The sequence below is a fragment of the Pleurodeles waltl genome, chromosome 9 (assembly GCF_031143425.1).
Source record: "Pleurodeles waltl isolate 20211129_DDA chromosome 9, aPleWal1.hap1.20221129, whole genome shotgun sequence".
Classification (NCBI taxonomy): domain Eukaryota; kingdom Metazoa; phylum Chordata; class Amphibia; order Caudata; family Salamandridae; genus Pleurodeles; species Pleurodeles waltl.
The window spans coordinates 339,482,409-339,500,834 of NC_090448.1; the positions used below are offsets into that span (position 1 = coordinate 339,482,409).

Below are 18,426 nucleotides of genomic sequence, written 5' to 3' on the forward strand. Positions count from 1 at the left end.
TAGGTAATGCAATTCCCACACAATTTTGTTCATGCACTGTATAGTTTTATTAGACAAACTGTATGTCTGTGCAAATATAATGGTAATTTTAATTGAAAATATTTTGTCTGTTATGGCAGTGAACTACCATACCATGCATATTCTGCTCTACGCCACTGCACTCTACTCTGCACCACTCCACACAACTGCACTCTACTCTGCACCACTCCACCTTACACCACTCCACTACACTCTGCACTACTCCACTCTTTCCCCACTGCACTCTATGCCAATTCACACTATGCCTCCCTACTCTACTGCGTTCAATCTACTCTATGCCAGTGTACTCTTTTCCACTCTACACCACTGCACTGTTTGTCACTGCAATCTGCACCTCTCTGGTTTAAGCACCACCAATCTACTCTGCACAACTCCACTCTACACCAATGTACTCTATGCCACTCTGCAACACTGCACTCTACGCTAATGCACTCTATGCCAATACACTCTATGAAAATGCACTTTACTCTTTAACATTCAATTCTGTGCTCCTGCACTACACGCCAATCCATTGTACGCCACTATAATCAACTCTGCACCACTGCACACTACACCACTTTATACCATTACACTCTATGCCACTCTACGCAACTGCACTCTATCCTGCACCACTCCACTCTAGGCCACTTCACTCAACTCTAAAACAATCTACTCTACACCACTACGCTCTATGCCACTGCACTCTGTTCCACTCTACTCTTAACCACTGCATTCTACGCCAATGCACTCTACACAACTGCACTCTGTCACTGCACTCTATGCCACTGCACTTTACTTTGAATTACTGTACTCTATGCCAATGCTCTCTACTCAGCTCTTCTCCAGTTTACATCACTGCATTCTGACACTCTATGCTGCAACACAGCACTCTCTGCCACTGAACTCAATGCTACTCCACTCAGTGCTACTTCACTCTATGCCACTGCACTCTACGGCACTATTCTCTACTCTATGCTACTCTACTCTGCACCACTCTACACTCTACACTCAGTGCCACTCAACTCTACTCTGCATTCTGTGCCACTGGACCCTATGCCATTTGACTCTACTCTGCACCAATGCCCTCTGCAGCACTCAACTCTACGCCACCCCACTCTGCGCCACTCTACTCTGTGCCACTCCACTCTACACCACTCTACTCTACGCCACTTCACTCTGCTATACACCACTCTAATCTACTCAACTGCATTCTACAGTGTTGCATTGTATGCCACTGAATTCAATGCCACTGCGCTCAATGCCACTGCACTCTACGTCACTATACTCTGCAACACTCTACATCAATCCACTCTACTGTATGTCACTCCAGTGTATGCTACTCTCTGGAGCTCCATGCTACGCCACTCCAATATACGACACTGTCTGCCACTCCACTCTTCAACACTCTTCACCATTCCACTCTACGAGACTCCATGTGACTCTCCTCCACGCCACTAACTTTTAACCAGGCTGAACAACAGTCATGCGGGTGTACAACATGGCTAAAACACATTGGCAAAGCCAATAGCTCTTGTATGGGCGAAACCTATTTGCTGTGCCATTGCTTTTTTTTCTAGGGAGGCGTTCTTTGCTCCTTGATTCATGTACTGCAACTGTTTTGTAATGGGGGTTTACACTTCTCCTTGCTTCCTATGCAATATCTGCTTTGTGAGGGAGGCTTTCACTGAACAATTATAAATTGTTATAATTTACAAGGAAGCATGCTTTCTGTTTTTTCCCCTTGCATTTCTCATTTTGTAGCCTCTAGATGGTTAGGTTTCTTGTGTGGCATAGTGCGAAGGATGTAGTTCTTGAAGATAATGTGGTCTTGAAAAGGAGAATCATAATGGTGATCTATGAAAGTGGTGGGGTATAATAAATGCCTTTGAATTCCATCGAGCAAGTGAAGAGAGCTGGCCCAACTTCTTCAAGAGGGCTCAAAGCAGGGTTCTTCCCCTGAGAAATCTTTGAAAAATTTGATCAAATAGTGTATTTTAAAGCACCCTCCTGAATTACCTGAACAAATGTGGCCTCCGAAAAGACAATCATAAAATATGCTGTGCCACGTCGATGACGCCAGAATTTCCCCATTAGTTAAAAACATATTTTTTCAATATGTAAGTCAATTATTAAGCTCACTGTACCAGGGCCAGCATTTTGTCACGGATGCTCCCAAGATTCCACAGGTGCCCCCTTGTGCCAAGAATTTTAGATCTCATTGGCCAGTGGCAGGATTAATTAACTACATCCATATTTAATGGGTAACCCATACGACAAAACTTACTCTAGGAGGTCAAAACCTGTCAACATTTTGGCATGGATGCCCCCATATTTGATGGATGCCCATCATACTAAGAATTACACACACAATGCCAACGCTAGAATTTTGCCAGTGACTTCATCCATACACCACGGGTGACCCATATGTTAAAAATGACCACTATTATGGTAAAATCAGCATTCTGTCATGATTACCTAACTCTCCATATGCCACATGTGTCCTCCCAAATGCCAAACTTATCTCTAGTATGTTATCACCATCAATTTGCCACTGGTTTCCCAGATGCTAAGAATTAAGGGGGTTATTCTAACTTTGGAGGAGTGTTAATCCGTCCCAAAAGTGACGGTAAAGTGACGGATATACCACCAGCCGTATTACGAGTTCCATAGGATATAATGGACTCGTAATACGGCTGGTGGTAAATCCGTCACTTTTCCGTCACTTTTGGGACGGATTAACACCTCCTCCAAAGTTAGAATAACCCCCTAAGTCTAGTTTGCCCGCGCCACCATTTTTCAGTGGATGTCCTATATGTCAAGAATTACCTCTAATTTGCCAGCACTAGAATATTGAGTTGGGGTACCCCTTATACCAAGAATGACCTTCAGTATGCCAGCATTTTGCCTCGGATGTCATTTAGGGGTTTCCAGGGGTCATGGCTGCGACCCCTGGCTTACCTTTTGCGACCCCTGGTTTAAGGGGTGTCAAATCAGTGCCAAGAACACATGGGAGCTTCATATTTCTTATTGTTTGCCTGTTTGTCATTGCATATATTGTGAATGATATTCTATTAGTCACTAATAAGTGTGAAAAAAATAGAGCACACTTAGGACTTATCATGGCAGATGTGGTAAGTAAAAATGGATTTAAACTTATGTTGTATGCTTGCTTGTGGATGAGAGAGAGCGTACGTATGTGTGAGAAATTGTTTCTGTATGTGTAAGCATTTGTTTGTGAGTGAAAGTGAAAGTGAATAAGAGTCAAGTGACAGGTAGTGAGACTGAGGCCCAGATTTGTTATTCCATGACGAATGGCAACGCTGCACCAAAGTTGCTGCGCTACTTTGTGTCAAAGGTGGAGAGAAAAAATGCCCCACATTTGATAAGATATGGCAAATGTTTTCTCTCGCAGTGTGCAAGTGCAGTTTTGGCAGTCATGCGCCAATGCACATACCCTTGTGCCAGAGTGCAAGGTGTGTGCATTGTCTGAAGCATAGGTTTTGTACTGGAAGGTGTCCCTTCCATTACAAAAACTATGCTCATAGCACAAACAAATGCAAGTTTAGAACAATAAGAAGAAATTAAAACATTTCCTCTTTTATTTGCTTGCCTCCTAGAGGCATAAGATCTTGGAGCAAATGCCTGTCAACCAAGGTTTGTCAAAACCCATTGGTGGTTGCATTGAAACCCCCTTGTACCATCCATGGAATGTCCCCTTGATACAAAATAATGGAAAACAGTGCATAGTGCAACTTTATTTTACTTTGTGATACTAGCCAATGCAAATCCTCAGTTGTTGTGACGTTAGGTCATGTGACAGGCCTTCCCGGAAAAAGTCAGTAACAGGAGTCATATGATGTCACTTCCTGTGATGTGTTGGAGGCCACAGGGTATGTCATGTCACTTCCGCTACCACTGGCATTGTGGTGAATCAATGCCTACGTCGGGTGTACCTTATTGCAAAAATTACATCAAGTATGCCAGCACCAGCATTTTGTATATACCAAGAAATAAATCTTGTGTCAGTGCACCATTTAGCTACAGATGTCTCTTACGCCTATACGGTACCGCCGTGGTCAGAAACGGAAAACCGGCGGTGTCCCGCCGGTTTCCCGCTGCCCTGGGGAATCCTCCATGGCGGCGCTGCAGGCAGCGCCGCCATGGGGATTCCGACCCCCTTACCGCCAGCCTGGCTCTGGCGGTCGCCCGCCAGCCCAGCGGGAAACTCAGAATTACCGCGGCGGTCTTTTGACCGCGCAGCGGTATTCTGACGGCGGTACTTTGGCGGGCGGCCTCCGCCGCCCGCCAAAGTCAGAATGAGGCCCATTGTGTAAATGTTCATTCCAACCATCAAATTTCTTGGACATTTTGTTCAGATATACTGGTCTCGTGCCATTAACTTTATACTTTAGTTCCTAAAAAAACGAGTATATAGATGCCTTCTAAGTGGTGCCGTTCACACCTTGACGACCAAAGGGTGTTTCATTTCTCACAGTCCTTCAAGATTGCAGTTTTAGAAAAAACCTTGATCACCCTGTTTGGTTGTATCCTAGATTCTTTCACTAAGATGTACCAACAGAGAACCTACTAACCACACATAATGCATACACAATGCAGCAGTGTATGTTCAGTCACACTGTGCCAAATCCATCCTAAATGGGCGCAGTCACTTGCCTCTGCGTGCTAGCACCCTTGCTTTGGCTAATTTGCTCCAGCATGACCCCAGAACAAACGTCCCTCCTGGTGTAACCACTCTTCGACCCCTATTGACTATTACTTCTACCTTATCAACCCTTGGTATGTGGTTTAACATGACACAGATGTATGAAGTAATTCTGGAAAACAAAATCAATGCTTTAATGATCACTGAATCCTGACTCACTAAACATCTTGACTTCTCCTTACTTTTCTCTTACTTCTGCAGCATAACTTCTCAACAGAAAGACAAGGCAAAGCGGTTTGAAGCTGAGGAGGCTTCTATCAATTTAGTGACCATTCTTCCTGCATTGCCTTCTTGCCCAATGTGTGCTTGCAAAAAATCTGAATGACTTGTGCTCACGCTGTATCCCACTGACTGCATCAATGTGTCCATTCTATTAATCAGTCAACCACATGACAACAATGTGACAACCAATCCGATGTTTATAGATCACATAGCGTCACGTACTGTTTGCTTTCAGCTTCCCTCCCTCCTTGGAACTTTAAGCTGCGAGTGGGTGACTCACTTGATTATTTAGCCCCAACCACTCTTTCACTCCTCTGTGCTAGACATGTTTTTACCTAATCATGCCATGTCTCCACATGCTCTAAAAGGTTAAGTCTTCCCAGTCACTTTTCTCATTTTGAAGTTGTGTTTTTCAATCTATCTGGTGCGGCCATGTTCTGGTTAATTGTACTTTCCAGTTAATATTGTTTACAGGGCTGCTTAACCTACCTTCATTCTTCCAGGATGAAGAATAATTATTGATTCAACTCTACTCAGTCTTTCTGGTCACCACTTGCGCATTTTAATACTATTAATTCCCTAGAGAACGTCAGTCTTTTTTACAACCTATTAATCATTTTCTCAATGTTGCTATTCCAACATGCAAGTCCCAGATTTGGACTCAGGATACTGCTTAGTGCTGTCTTGAACTTTATGTCTTGAAGAACCTTAATCTGATTAAGATCATCGACCCAAAAATCAATCTGAGTTATTGCAGGCTTATACCTTGTACCCAGGCCTGTACCACAGCTATGGTATTGACACAGCATCATTAACAAGTGCAGTAACTACTGATGGCCTCCATTTAAACTTATAGGTTCTACCTCTTCCTGTAGCCACTGCCTCACAGCTATAGGTTCCATGCAGTATATTTGCAACAACCCCGACCTGTTCTTTGTGGATACACTTTTCTAGAGAAGATATACATTACACAAAACGGAAATAGTCTTTTTAACTGCATTAGCTGTTGCCTTACCCTCATTTTGTGTGCAAACATAGGCTGTTTGTTCAGTTTCACTATTTACTTATTACAGGGATCTTCCTTGCCCCTCCTTCTCTCTGAAACTGACAGATTCTGTTTTGAACTAATTTTCAGCCCCTATGTTGAAATATCATGCAGACATATTCGCTCTAACTCATTCCATTATCCTCAGTTTCTGTGAGAGTTTAATCTGATATTTTGAGGGCAGTTGCCATCCAGTTATGAAAAAACTTGGGTGCTTCAGGTATTGGTAATTTCAAATCTATTGCAGCACTTGTGACCATCTAGAAAACAACTCTTTGCACTAGTCCAGCCTAGTTTTGGTGTGGAAACTGTTGTATTGGAGTCTTAGAATCTGGTTCATAAATGAATTGAACCACTGAGCAATTGCGGTTCTATGCATCCTTTCTACTGGCACTGACACTGTGGATCACTCGGTCTTACTTGATCAGCCATCCACAGCGTCAAATGACTTAGGAGTAACTCTGGCCTTGTGCCAGTCCTGTATCTTGCTGCATTTTCTTGAATGTTAACGTGACACTTGAACCTGAAATTGGCACCTTACTTAAATTTGGTTCGTCAGTTTTGCAAACTATGCCACCTTGACACTTCTTCCCTTGTTTTGGGCACTGTTACTGGTCTAACCTTTTCACCTGAATCACTGGAATTTGCTCTCTTCCAGACCTCCTCCATATCTAATTCAACACCTCCTGGTGACACAGAAGGCAACAGTCAGGCTTATGATTAAACTCAAGAAGACTGATCATGTATCCTACTCATGAATGGATCTGAACTTTAGTGGGGACTTTCTGTGCGTTAAGGGGTGGAGTGGCATGCGGGGGGAGACAAAAACATTAAATTAAATAAATTAAATAAAAAAATTAAAAACTTACATCTGCGCTGCCGCTCCTCCGACCCCTCAGCATGCACAGGCTCCCAGCCTGCCCTGCGACCACTCCTGACGCTGCTCAGAGCAGCGTTAGGATTGGCTGGAGCACCCAGCCAGGGACCTCCCAGGCAGGCTGGGAACCTATGCCTGCTCTCTCTAGCCCGACAATACAGTGCCAGGCTGGAGAGAGCATAGTGCGCATGTTTGTTTACCCTGCCCAAGATAGCCGGCCAAACACACATGCGCACTGAGGGGAGTGCACAGTTTATTATCCTTTTGTTGTTAAAGTTTGGCAGCTGCTGCTGCTCGCAGGCAGCAGCGCTCCGCCACCATAGCGGAGGACCCGCTGTTGCCGTATTGATGCCATCTTGAGAATGCAGGAGGATTTAAATTCAGCTACTAGGGAGGCAAATGCCTCCAATATCAGTCCTTGCTTGTTTTTCTAGTGCTGTCCCCTGTTAGGATCCATCTAGGCTCGTAAAGACTTCATTCAGCTGTTTCTTTGTATTCCATTCTTTAGACTCCCTTCCAACATTTCGAAGTTAGTTTGTTATCCAGGCTCCTTTAATCTGTATAAATAACATACCAAAACCATTCTGTTCTAGATTTTGGTTTCCCACTGTCTGTGTTGTGTTGTAGGTTTTGTGTGCCATACATGGAAAGCTGGTGAGGTATAAAGCACTAAGCAGCGAAGTACACCTATGTAGCACACTCAGTGACACGTTTTCTCTAGGCACCATTGGGCTAAATTGTCAAATGTGAAAATTCCAGGACACGGTGACCACTTCACTCCTGGTCATTACGGGCACTGTTTGCAGTTTTCCTTTTCATTAAACTCCACCCATCCCTGAACCCTAAACCCCCTCACCGTGCCTGTACAACACACACATCCCTGACTCCTAAACGCTGTCCATTCCTGAACTCTAAAAACTCCTTCTACCCCTAAAATCCACCCATCTATGAATCCAAAAACCCCATCACCACCCATAAACTCCAACCATCCCAGAATCCTAAGAAACACCTCACCACCCCTAAACACCACCCATACTTGACCCCTTTTAACAACTCTATGCCCCTAAACAGCACCCATACTACATCCCAAAATCCCCTCATCACCATTAAACAACATCTGAGACCGCTAATAATGTCTTACCACCCCTAAACTTCATCTATCCCTGACACCGTAAAAAATCTTTATACATTTAAACTACACCCATTCCAAAACCATTAAAACTCCTCACCACCCTCAACTGCACCTATTCCTGAACTCTAAAAACCCTCACCAACTCTAAAGTCTGCCCATCAGTGAACCGTAAAACCCCCTCAACATCCATACACTCCACTCATCCATGCACCTTAAAATCCCACCACCTCTAAACTCCACTAATCCACGAACTCCAAAAACCCCTCACCACCCCTATAATATTCCATTCGTGATAGCTAAAAATCCTTCACCACCCCTGAACTACACCATCACTGAACCCTAAACATCCCTTTCTACACTTCAGTTCTACTCATCTCAAACCCTAAATATTTATTTTCTCCTCCAAAGAGCACTCATCCTTGTACCAAAAAAACCTCACTAACCCTACATACCACCCACTTTTAATGTCTTTTTGTAATTTTCTTTAGAATAGCTTTTCCTTAAAACTGTTTTTTCAAGATTTTGCTTTCCTCCAATGTGGCTTCTCAGTTTTCGTTTTTCCATTAATTACATACATCCTGGTACAAGCATTGCATTGTACAATCAATACATTTGTTACCTCTATACGCTCCTGTGGTGGGCACCTTTTAGGCACTAAACGTGTGCCACTTGAGCCTCAATGCCAGTTCAAGTCTTAGAGCAGCTACCTCCATGATCTCCTGAAGCAGAATCCCATTCCCAGCTTCCAAGCCCCTTCTTATGCTCATGTAGGACTCAACTGGCACCTTTAGGGATTTACCACTATCTAGAGTCTGCAAGGGTTTGAATGCCTCTCATGTGGGAAAAGTCAGTACTCAGTCCAGAGGGAGACAGGAACCTAATATTGAAGTTGAGAGTGGGTGATCCCGGTCTAGAACATTCAGCCTTGTTAATACAGTAATATTTTGTTCTTTAAAGCTGTTTCTGTTCTGAGGAGGTGGGAGAAAGGGGGTGGAGAAAGGGGTGGGTGGGTATATTGTTGAGGATGTTATATTGTAAGCGAAGACGCTGTTGGCCTGACTTGTATTGAGACTTGCCTGAATGTCGGTAAACTCAACGAGTGGTACTTGTTCTGTTTTACAGCAGATGAATAAATGCAATAAAAATTTGGTTTAAAAAAAAAAAGCTGTTTCTCTTCTTAAGTATGGGGAGATGAGATTTGTCCCAGGCCATAGAAGACCCAATGTAGGAATGGGTGGGGGGGGAGGTCGGATGTAGGGATTGGACTTGATGAATCCAGACCGGGATGGAAGTAGAGACCGCAGCAGTATACAGCTGGATAGATGCAGAGAAAGGAGAATGATTGTATGGTTGGAAGGAATGGGACAGGTTGGGAGGGATTGTGGTTGAATAGATGGGTTTAGGTTGCAAGGGTGATAGATACAGGTTCTTCTGTATGGAATTAAATTTTGAAGGGATGGAGGAATGGTGGAGAGATGTCTTTGGTTTTAGAAGACATTGCAGTGGTTGGTAAACTTGGAGATGGGTTAGAGAGATAAAATGGACAGAGATGATTTTTAAAGTATTGGTTAAGTTTGAATGGAGTGTAGGCATGAACAGAAGGGGTTGAAGTTACCCATAAAGTTTCATTGGGTGAGGCTGTGGTTTAGAAGCTATTGGGAAATGGACGGGTGAAAGTATACATGGGGGGATGAATTAGAAGCACTACAAAAATCAGACAGAACAAAGTTCCACTTTATCCAGTCATTTATTTTTATTTCTGAATGAACTCTTGGTTTTCCTTGGTGATAATGATAACAAACACTAAAGGTCTGAGGCGGCGTTGCTATTTTATATAGAACATTCTGTTTTTTCTTGGCCTTACAGTCTTTTCTCTGTCAGCAACACAGCTGAAGTCTAACAGTCGAAGGCATTCATGGCCTGACATGATTACGTGAACTGTAGAGAATATTAGAAAAGACTGTGCCCAGGCTGTGCGGCAGAGAGATCTGTATGCCCACTTAGTGAGAGAACGAGAACTGCGATAAGATCGCGAGTGTGGAAAGTGAGTAGTCACAGATACAGCAAAGATAACACACTAGTATATGTCTTCGGGCCCCATATTGCCCAGTTAAAGATGTAACCTCTTTGTGTGAGCCAGATGTCATCGAGATTTTAAGGACTGGGCATTGGGAGATCTGCCCTGTTGCTTTCAAGTGATACCCATAAACATGTGAGCGGAAATACATTATTTTCACACAATATTTCCGGAATAAGCATGGAACACATCTGTAAACCTGCAACTGACTGAATGTTAAAGTCAGTTCCACATGTGGTAAACTGCAATGCCCAGAAAAAAAATGGCTACACCATGCTTTAATTTCCAAAGACTGTAGGAAGGCAAGAAAGAACCAACATGGGAATTGCATAATCAGCTTGTAATCACTAAATAAATTATTAAAGTTGGAGTTATTGCTGAACCACTGTTAATGACTATTTTCTTCCGACCCCAACCTCTACAGGAGTTTTTCTCTCAAAAAGCAAATCTTCAGATTTCTGAATTTCTTCAGGGATTGAGGATTCTGCGCTCTGATGCTTGCATGAAGTTTGGAGAGAGTATCCGGAGCTATCAGCATGTGTATTGTGGGAGTGGAACAGTTCAGAACTGGACGTAAGACAGGACGACATCACCATCAATCTCTATGGTGTCGATGCGCTCAAACTCCCTGTAGCGGTGGTCAAAGTTGAAGAGGTGCTGTCCATTCACGTACACCTTGAATCGGTAGTTGCCACAACGTACAGAAATCTAAAAAGAGAATGGAAATTGGGGGAGTTTAGCTGAAGCAGCATCTTATGATCACAGATTTAACTTGCTCTTCATATGCCAATTTTCATATTGCTAGACCTGATATACGTGCGGATCCATCTTATACTTCCCACCAGACTTGGTCTTTAGGAACCTTTCCCCAACCCCCTAACCAGCCCTCGGACCTCCATTCTATACTTCTAATAACAGAACCCTAGACCCATCAGAAAAAGACCATCCAGTGATATTTTGCAGACCCTTTGCTCCTTGTCTTGGATAAAAAGAGATGTATATCAATTGCACTTCACATATTCATCCAAAATTCTTTTTTAACTCATCTTTGTTGTACCATTCAAGAGAAGAACCAAATTCTCCTCTTTCCAAACTATCTAAACCCATGGTGTAAGGAATAGAATATTAGGTAATTTTGTTTTAATCTGCCCGACTAACTCCAAGAAAAGGGACGGCTGCCTCCCTCCACCATACCATTCCCAATTTTCAGGGTTCCGCAAAAGAGTGTTTTATCTCTATGGCCTCTTTTAACTTCACACCCACTCGGTGCCAGCTGTGTGTCCTGGGGACATGTCTGTCCATTCGATATTTTCAGCCTGATTAGAGTGGGCTGTCTGCTCAGTTAGCTGTGGATTCTTATTTTGCTTAAAGTTTGCAATCTATGTGGGTTATCAATTTACTACTTCACAGCAAACCACAAACTCTCAGTGGAGAGAAACAATGTCTAGGGCACACCCTCCATGCTTTATCCTTACCCTATGCCCCTTTTCCCCCGGCCCTTCCAAGGTTGTGCTTCTTCTTTACATCCCTCATTTTTCTTCACAGTCTTCTTTTGTCATTTATTTTTACCTTCTCTGTCCATTCATATTCTATCATTCCTAAGCTAGTCCACAGTCTAGTTGAGACCCTGAGCCCAGGATTGGCTTTCATCCTGTGACAGAAAAGCTGCTTTACTTGATTTGATTTGTAAGGTTCTCTGTGGGACAAAACATTTCAACCTTGCCAGGAGGCATTTTCAGTGCTGACTAGCAGATGTCTCTTCAGCTAACTTTCAGCGCTGTATTTTCTTTAGAGATTCCAGACAATATTGTAGATATTATCACAGCTATGAGGGAGAACTTTGTCGCCATTCCCCGAGAAGCATGATCACAAAGTGCTTTAACACTATGATTTTCTGGTTTTTTTTGTGCTGGACCAAGCATCCATGTTTTATACTCACATCAAAGTACTGTCCCGGTGAGAAGGGGTTATTGGAGCACTCGCGCTCCTCGTTTCCCCAACCTCCATTCAGGAAACTGTTTCTCACCACACAGTTCTCATTGATTCGTGGGTTGATGTGCAGGACAATATCTTTGGAGTATCCTACCATAAAGTTTACGGCAAATCTGAAAAACAGTAGATATATCAAATGGAGTATCAATATCTCAGCAAGACCATCACAATTATAAGTGACCTGTAATTCAAGGAAATACAAAAGGCATAAATTCCTTCAGAGATTAATCTTTTGAGGAATTATTAAAATATGTGATGGTCTTTGAACTGAGCAATAACGTAACTTGTGTACACCTCTCCCATCACAATCAGGATTTGTAAAAGCATCCCCATATCCATCAGGACCCCCTCAACGGTGCTTCAATTTAGGAAAGAGAGGAAGATGCACCTTTCAAGAAAACGACATCACAATGTATCAGAAGTCCACAAACCAACTACCTTCCCTATCACGTGTTAACTTTATGCTTGTCTGTGACCATGTACACGGCTTCGCTGCCTTAGTGGTCTAGTTTGTGCTGTAGAAATACCACGAACCACATACTGCTATCTTTAATACTGTTAACAAAAATATATTTTTGTGGAACTCTTGTAGACACGAAAAGTAGAGATAAAGGGCCAGATGTATCAAAGCTTTTTGCATTCGCAAACGGTGCGAATGCCCGTTTGCGAATGCAAAAAGCCATTTCAGAATGTATCAAAGGCATTCTGAATGCAATTTTAAGGAATCGCTAAAATAGCGATTCCTTAAAATTGCGACCCTGTTCAGGGAGTCGCAAATTGCGACTCTCTAAATAGGAAATCGCAAATAAGGAATCCTTATTTGCGATTTCTTAAGCACATGTAACAAGCAATTCCTTAATGCGAATTGGGCATTAAGGAGTCGCTATTTACCACCAAGTTGAACTTGGTGGTAACCATGTTCAAATTTTAAAAATGCATTTAAAATGCATTTTTAAAATCTACATGTAAAGCACACATGCAGTTAGGAATTCGCAATTTTGGAAATGCAAAAAATTCGCAAATATGTGACTACAGGCCCATAGGTGCGAATGGGAGGCAGTATCGCAATTTGCGATTCGGTTATAGCATTTGCGATTTTTAAGAAATCGCTATTACCGAATCGCAAATGTGATACATTGCATTTTGCGAATCAGAAATAGTGATTTCTTAAAAATCGCTATTTCCGATTCGCAGAAGGCCTTTTTCATACATCTGGCCCAAAGTTACTACCAATCCTAAAGATGAAAATCTGTATATTTGTGCATGAGTGCTGCTTGTTGTGTATATATATATATATATATATATATATATATATATATATATATGTGTGTGTGTGAATCTGTGTGTGTATGTGAATATATGTGTATATATATATATACATATAAAATAATGATAATAATGTTCACTGACAAGGTTCACACAGCTCTCTAAGTTCTCTAATTGCACTTACTTTGGCCTGTTATCTCCCCAATATTCCTATTGTGTTGTGGACCGTCAGTATCCTATTTTACAGGCTTTATGTTCCAAATGTTAATGCTGCTTTACAGGTAAATGTTTACTTCCTTTACAACTTTATTTAAAGAAGTGTTGTTGATAAACTCAAGGGATGGTGATTTCTACTAATGATGTATCTATTTGCATGTTGCTAAATCACTGGAGTCTCAAAGCCACTTTAGTCCAGTTCATAAAGCCATTTCAACCATTAATGTGCATTTATGACATAATGTGCGCCTGGTAAGCACCCACAAAAGGATACATGTGAAAATGCTTTTTACTGTTGTGCTATTGTACATCACAAGTGCTTGCAGGTTTCACAGTAGTAATTAATATGCGAGAGGTGGGAGGTGGCTTGATCATGGGATGGCTTGCCTTGAGGGCTGTGAGCGCCCATAAACACATGAGCATGTGGGCATTTACAAGCTTCCCTCCGAATCTTTCCCATTGTTGGCTTGGATGGAGATCTATGATAGGAAAGGGCTGCTGTACACCAAGGAAGAGAAGGGAATCAGAACATTTCCAGACTTCGTGAGAGTGTAAGTGAAAGGGGGAAACATTTTTTCCTTGAGTGGAAAATAATTAAAAAAGGGGAGCTGTACGGCGGGGCTCTCTTTCCCAATGTGGAATACTTCGGCGTACAATTGTGCACTAGGAAAATGGCCAGGTGCAGAACAGGCATTTCCAGGACTACACTTGGATCCCTGAGCCTGGGCAGCTTCCGAGCATATTATTTCCAGTGTTTATGAACTCAACCAAGGGGCAAATCTTCACCCATTCTTTGGAGTACCGGTGCAGAACAGGTCTGCTACATGTATTGGGAATCCAGACACTTATTAAACAGTGTAAACGGTTAGGCAGGGAGGGGTTTGGGCAGAGGGATTTGGTTTGCCACATGTTTTTTTTTGGAAGACCCATGCCTGAATGTGCATAATCCAAACAGCTGGAATGCTATGATTTCTCGCATGGGTTGTTAAGTGCCTCACTCCTATTGAAAGACCAATCAACGAGACACGGCTAAATCATGGGACGCTGGGACATGTTTACAAAGTGTTTGCTGGGTTTAGGCGCCATGCAGGAGGAATAAGTCTGGACTACGAAACATTAGTACACTGAATGATAGCAGAACCTTTGTGAGCCAAGGCCTCTGATTTTTTGGTGTTTAAGCATCCCTACAGTCACGGTGGAATGATGCAACTGTACTTGTGCATCTAGGACAGGCACATTTAATTTAAAAAAGTCCTTTCAGGTGATGAGAACACGACTCAATGGCTAGACTTAATGAAAGCTCCTATGATCTGGTTCCCCAAGGCTTCTCGCTTATACTCCTGTGGCATGAAGTACTGTTGAAGATATTCTGGAAAATGCTGAATGCATACCAGCTCGGCCAGGCTTTAGAAAAAGGAGCACTGGTTATGAGAATACATTTTTAATTTTCTTTCAGTAGTTTTTGCAGATGTATGATTTTACAGCATTAACATAGACTTTCTTTAGCCGCAGGATCATTTTACATTTTTTTATGCAATAATGTATGAATGTTTTTGTGCAGGCGAGCTACATATTACTTTAATATTTGGTATAGGTATTTTCACGCAACAGATGCCCGGGGTCGGAAGAGGGGGGGCTCTTAGGCCATTCGCCTAGTGATTACTGTACCTGCTAGCACCCTGAGGAATGAACCCTCGCACTACGACAGTCCGCTTAGAGGTCATCCCGCCAGAAATATTGCCTCTGTATGGGACTGCCTGCAAGATAAAAAACATTTAAAAAGCAGTTAGATGTCAGTTGGCACTGCCAGAGAGATAGTTCACAGAGGAGTGGTGGAGAGACTAGTTCAGTGCATTGAGTGAGTGCCTATTTTAATACTGAATGCATGCTGAGACATGATCAGGCTCATCTAGGAATGCCTGATTCATCAGTACAAGGACCGATTGAGTTCTCTATTGATAATCCCTGAGGAGATGGTGGTGGAAGGAGTAATGTTTAGGATTCTGCTAGCACTGCCTGGGGGGAGATAAAGATGAAAAGAGTCACATGTGGTGCTCAACTACAAATACCTTGATGAGTTACTGGACAAGGTAGGGTTCCAGATACCTACACAACAAGAAAGACAGAACTTGTATATGGAAAGACAAATTAGACAAACCCATAGAAACATGTGGATAACTTTGGCAGGAAGACAAACCGATAAGTTATACAAATACAATGATTAACAGATGATAAATAAGAACGTATGGGAAGACAGCGCTTCGATATCTCTCCTAAGAAAGTTGCAGAGTTTTCAGTGGTATATACACTTTGCGCTTCAGGGTGACTTGAGACATGTGAAGAGGCAATCTAGGCCAGTCTTGTTTCGAGGGTGGAGGGGCCTGCCTCCTGTCTCTACTCTGACGCTTTCATTTGCAGAGGTGTAATTCCAGCTGTGACACACAGCAGAAACTTGATGAGGGACTACCTGCTCAGAATTGCCCTTTAATGACTTCTTATAGAAGCATAGGAGAAATCGAGATTACAGAGAATGTAAGATCTTTGAGCAGTAAAGAAACACGTCTTAAGGCAGTTGACACCACATAAAAAGCAGTAAGGCTCAGAGTAAGTTTGGGAAATGTGGTCTGTTTTTTGCTTTCCTTTTGCACACAGAAGCAGAGCACACTGTCACACATGCGGGGTGGAATGCAGATAACTGATCTTACCGGGTTGTAGATAGGTCCACCCATCACCTGTAAAATAAATTGAAGAGAGCGTTATGAGAATACCCAAAGTGTAGCAGCGGTTACACAAAACTCAGCAGATACAACCCTCCTGTAACTTAGGGCTCGTTATGGAGAATTGACGACAGTTTGAGATTAATGATGATTGAGCACTTCAGGTAAAGCAGGTGAGTAACTGGTACTAAAACAGAATGAGCGTATGCCACCCTAGGGAGAGTTAGTGACTCTGGGACCTATAAAAGCCTGGCAGCTGACCCGTCATTGCGAGTTGGTGGCTTTGTGACTAACAAATACCGGGCAAAGTGCCTTGCATCGAGGGTTAGTCATTAGGTGGGCTAGCGAAGGCTGGACAGGTGATTATGTGGCACTACAAACTCCAGGATTGGAGAATGACTATAGGGAACACAGGGTAGGGGGCACCATGCACAGATAATTGGCAACTGTGTGCTCTGAAAATGCGGATACACGTAGCCAAGGCTCACTGAAGTTTTGACTGCATTTGTTTTTTGCAAAACATAAAATGATGGTACATGCACACGGTCTATAAACCAGAAATGTGCTTCCAAGTTTAACAAGTCTTTGGATCTGAATTAGGCGTTGATACAGTCAACACATCTGCCAGCAAATGAACAGTGAGAATCGAAGATATTGTTAAATTTAAAACAGTTCTGGAAGTCTACACGGTTCTTGAGTTGTATGAATAAGAAAGTATGAAGACAGATCTGTCAGTCATCAACATTCCCCGAAATGGTTTGGATGGGCAGTCCTGCCAGTTTTAGCAATATTTTGCTTCAAGCAAAAATCTGAAAATATAATAGGTTTAGATGACTTTGGAAAAAAACCCACATACTTTCACAAATCAGAAACATCCGCTATTACTCTCCACACCTTCATTTTAATGAGCCAAAACACACTTAGTCACAGATTTAGTGGCAAGTAATAGGCAATTAGAATAGTTATTGCCTTGGTAGGTCGCAGTAGACACCATTGGCAAAACGCTGTTACTAGAAAGTTTACATTAGATCACTTATGTGGAAAAGTTGTATGTTGTATAGGGCACAGGAAAAATTAGGGTAGAGCGTATTGGCTGTTTAGATTTGGGTAGGTAAAAATTTCAGATAGTTCATTCCACCAATAGCAGTGGGTTTTATGTGTGATAAGATGTAACGGAACCCGTAACAGATGAGGCTCATGGGTTGAATTTGTAATTGTGGGAAGCTGTCTAAAAATGCCTTGGTATATACTGGCGGTCACCAGTAGGTAGTTATAGTTAGGACCATGTTTCCATTAAAAAAGTGTTTTTTGACTTGCCTATATCTTTGGCACCGTTTGACAAATCTTCAAGAAATTTTCCAAAAAAGTGGCCTGGTGATTTGTGTTGCGCACGGAAAGTTTCAGGGTGATCCATCAAGTGGGGGGGGCCAAGAAAAAGGGGGCTACAAAAAAGTTGTGTTTCCCATGTTAATTCCCACAGGACCTGTCAACGCGTCTACAGCCTGAACCACTAGACGGAATTACACCAAATTTGGCAGAAAGCTAGCTGCCGGTATGCAGATTGTGGTTTTTGTTATTTGGTGCAAATCCGTTCAGTGGTTTAAAAGATATTTAAGGGCAAATAAATGTGTATATCTCTGGCCATGAATTACTTGCGAAATTCGTGAATTTTCGCGAATGTGCATGCTAAAAGAAGCGTTGTAATTGGCTGACCACAACCTGACTAGAAAGTTGCGTCCTCCATTTTATTTCATGAGGCATGGTCCCTGGGGGTGAAAATTCTACTTGAAAGTGGCATAAGGGGTCAGGGTGAAAGTACCCTGACCCCAGAGGTGTGATATAGATGTGTTTTAGGAGCAAATTGTAGGTTTAATATAATTTTACAAAACGGCCCACAATATTCGTGAAAATTCATGTATTTCCATGAAATATTCACACAATATATGGAAAAATCTGAAAGAAAACCCACAGACTCCTTCATAGACGAATGAATTCACTCATTCATGTACTCAGAGGCTCAGGCGCCCAGTCACACACCCACTCATGCACCCACTCAGACCTACTCATAGACTCACACACCCACTTTCAGACCCACTCAGACACTCACGCACCCACTCACATACACACTGCCAGAGACAGGC

The 18,426-nt window shown here is 42.5% G+C and overlaps 1 protein-coding gene across 2 annotated transcripts in view; it reads right to left on the minus strand.

The window, feature by feature from the left end:
• Window positions 1-9,745: 9,745 nt before the first annotated feature.
• LOC138259274 (galectin-4-like) overlaps window positions 9,746-18,426 on the minus strand; it is a 30,378-nt gene continuing 21,697 nt past the window's right edge. For both annotated transcript variants that reach the window (XM_069206890.1, XM_069206889.1), the window contains exons 7-10: window positions 16,274-16,300; window positions 15,237-15,325; window positions 12,034-12,199; window positions 9,746-10,802 (exon numbers count right to left, since the gene is read on the minus strand). In XM_069206890.1, the coding sequence (XP_069062991.1) occupies window positions 10,656-10,802; window positions 12,034-12,199; window positions 15,237-15,325; window positions 16,274-16,300 (429 nt within the window). In that variant the 3' untranslated portion in view covers window positions 9,746-10,655. The remainder of the gene's footprint in view (window positions 10,803-12,033; window positions 12,200-15,236; window positions 15,326-16,273; window positions 16,301-18,426) is intronic.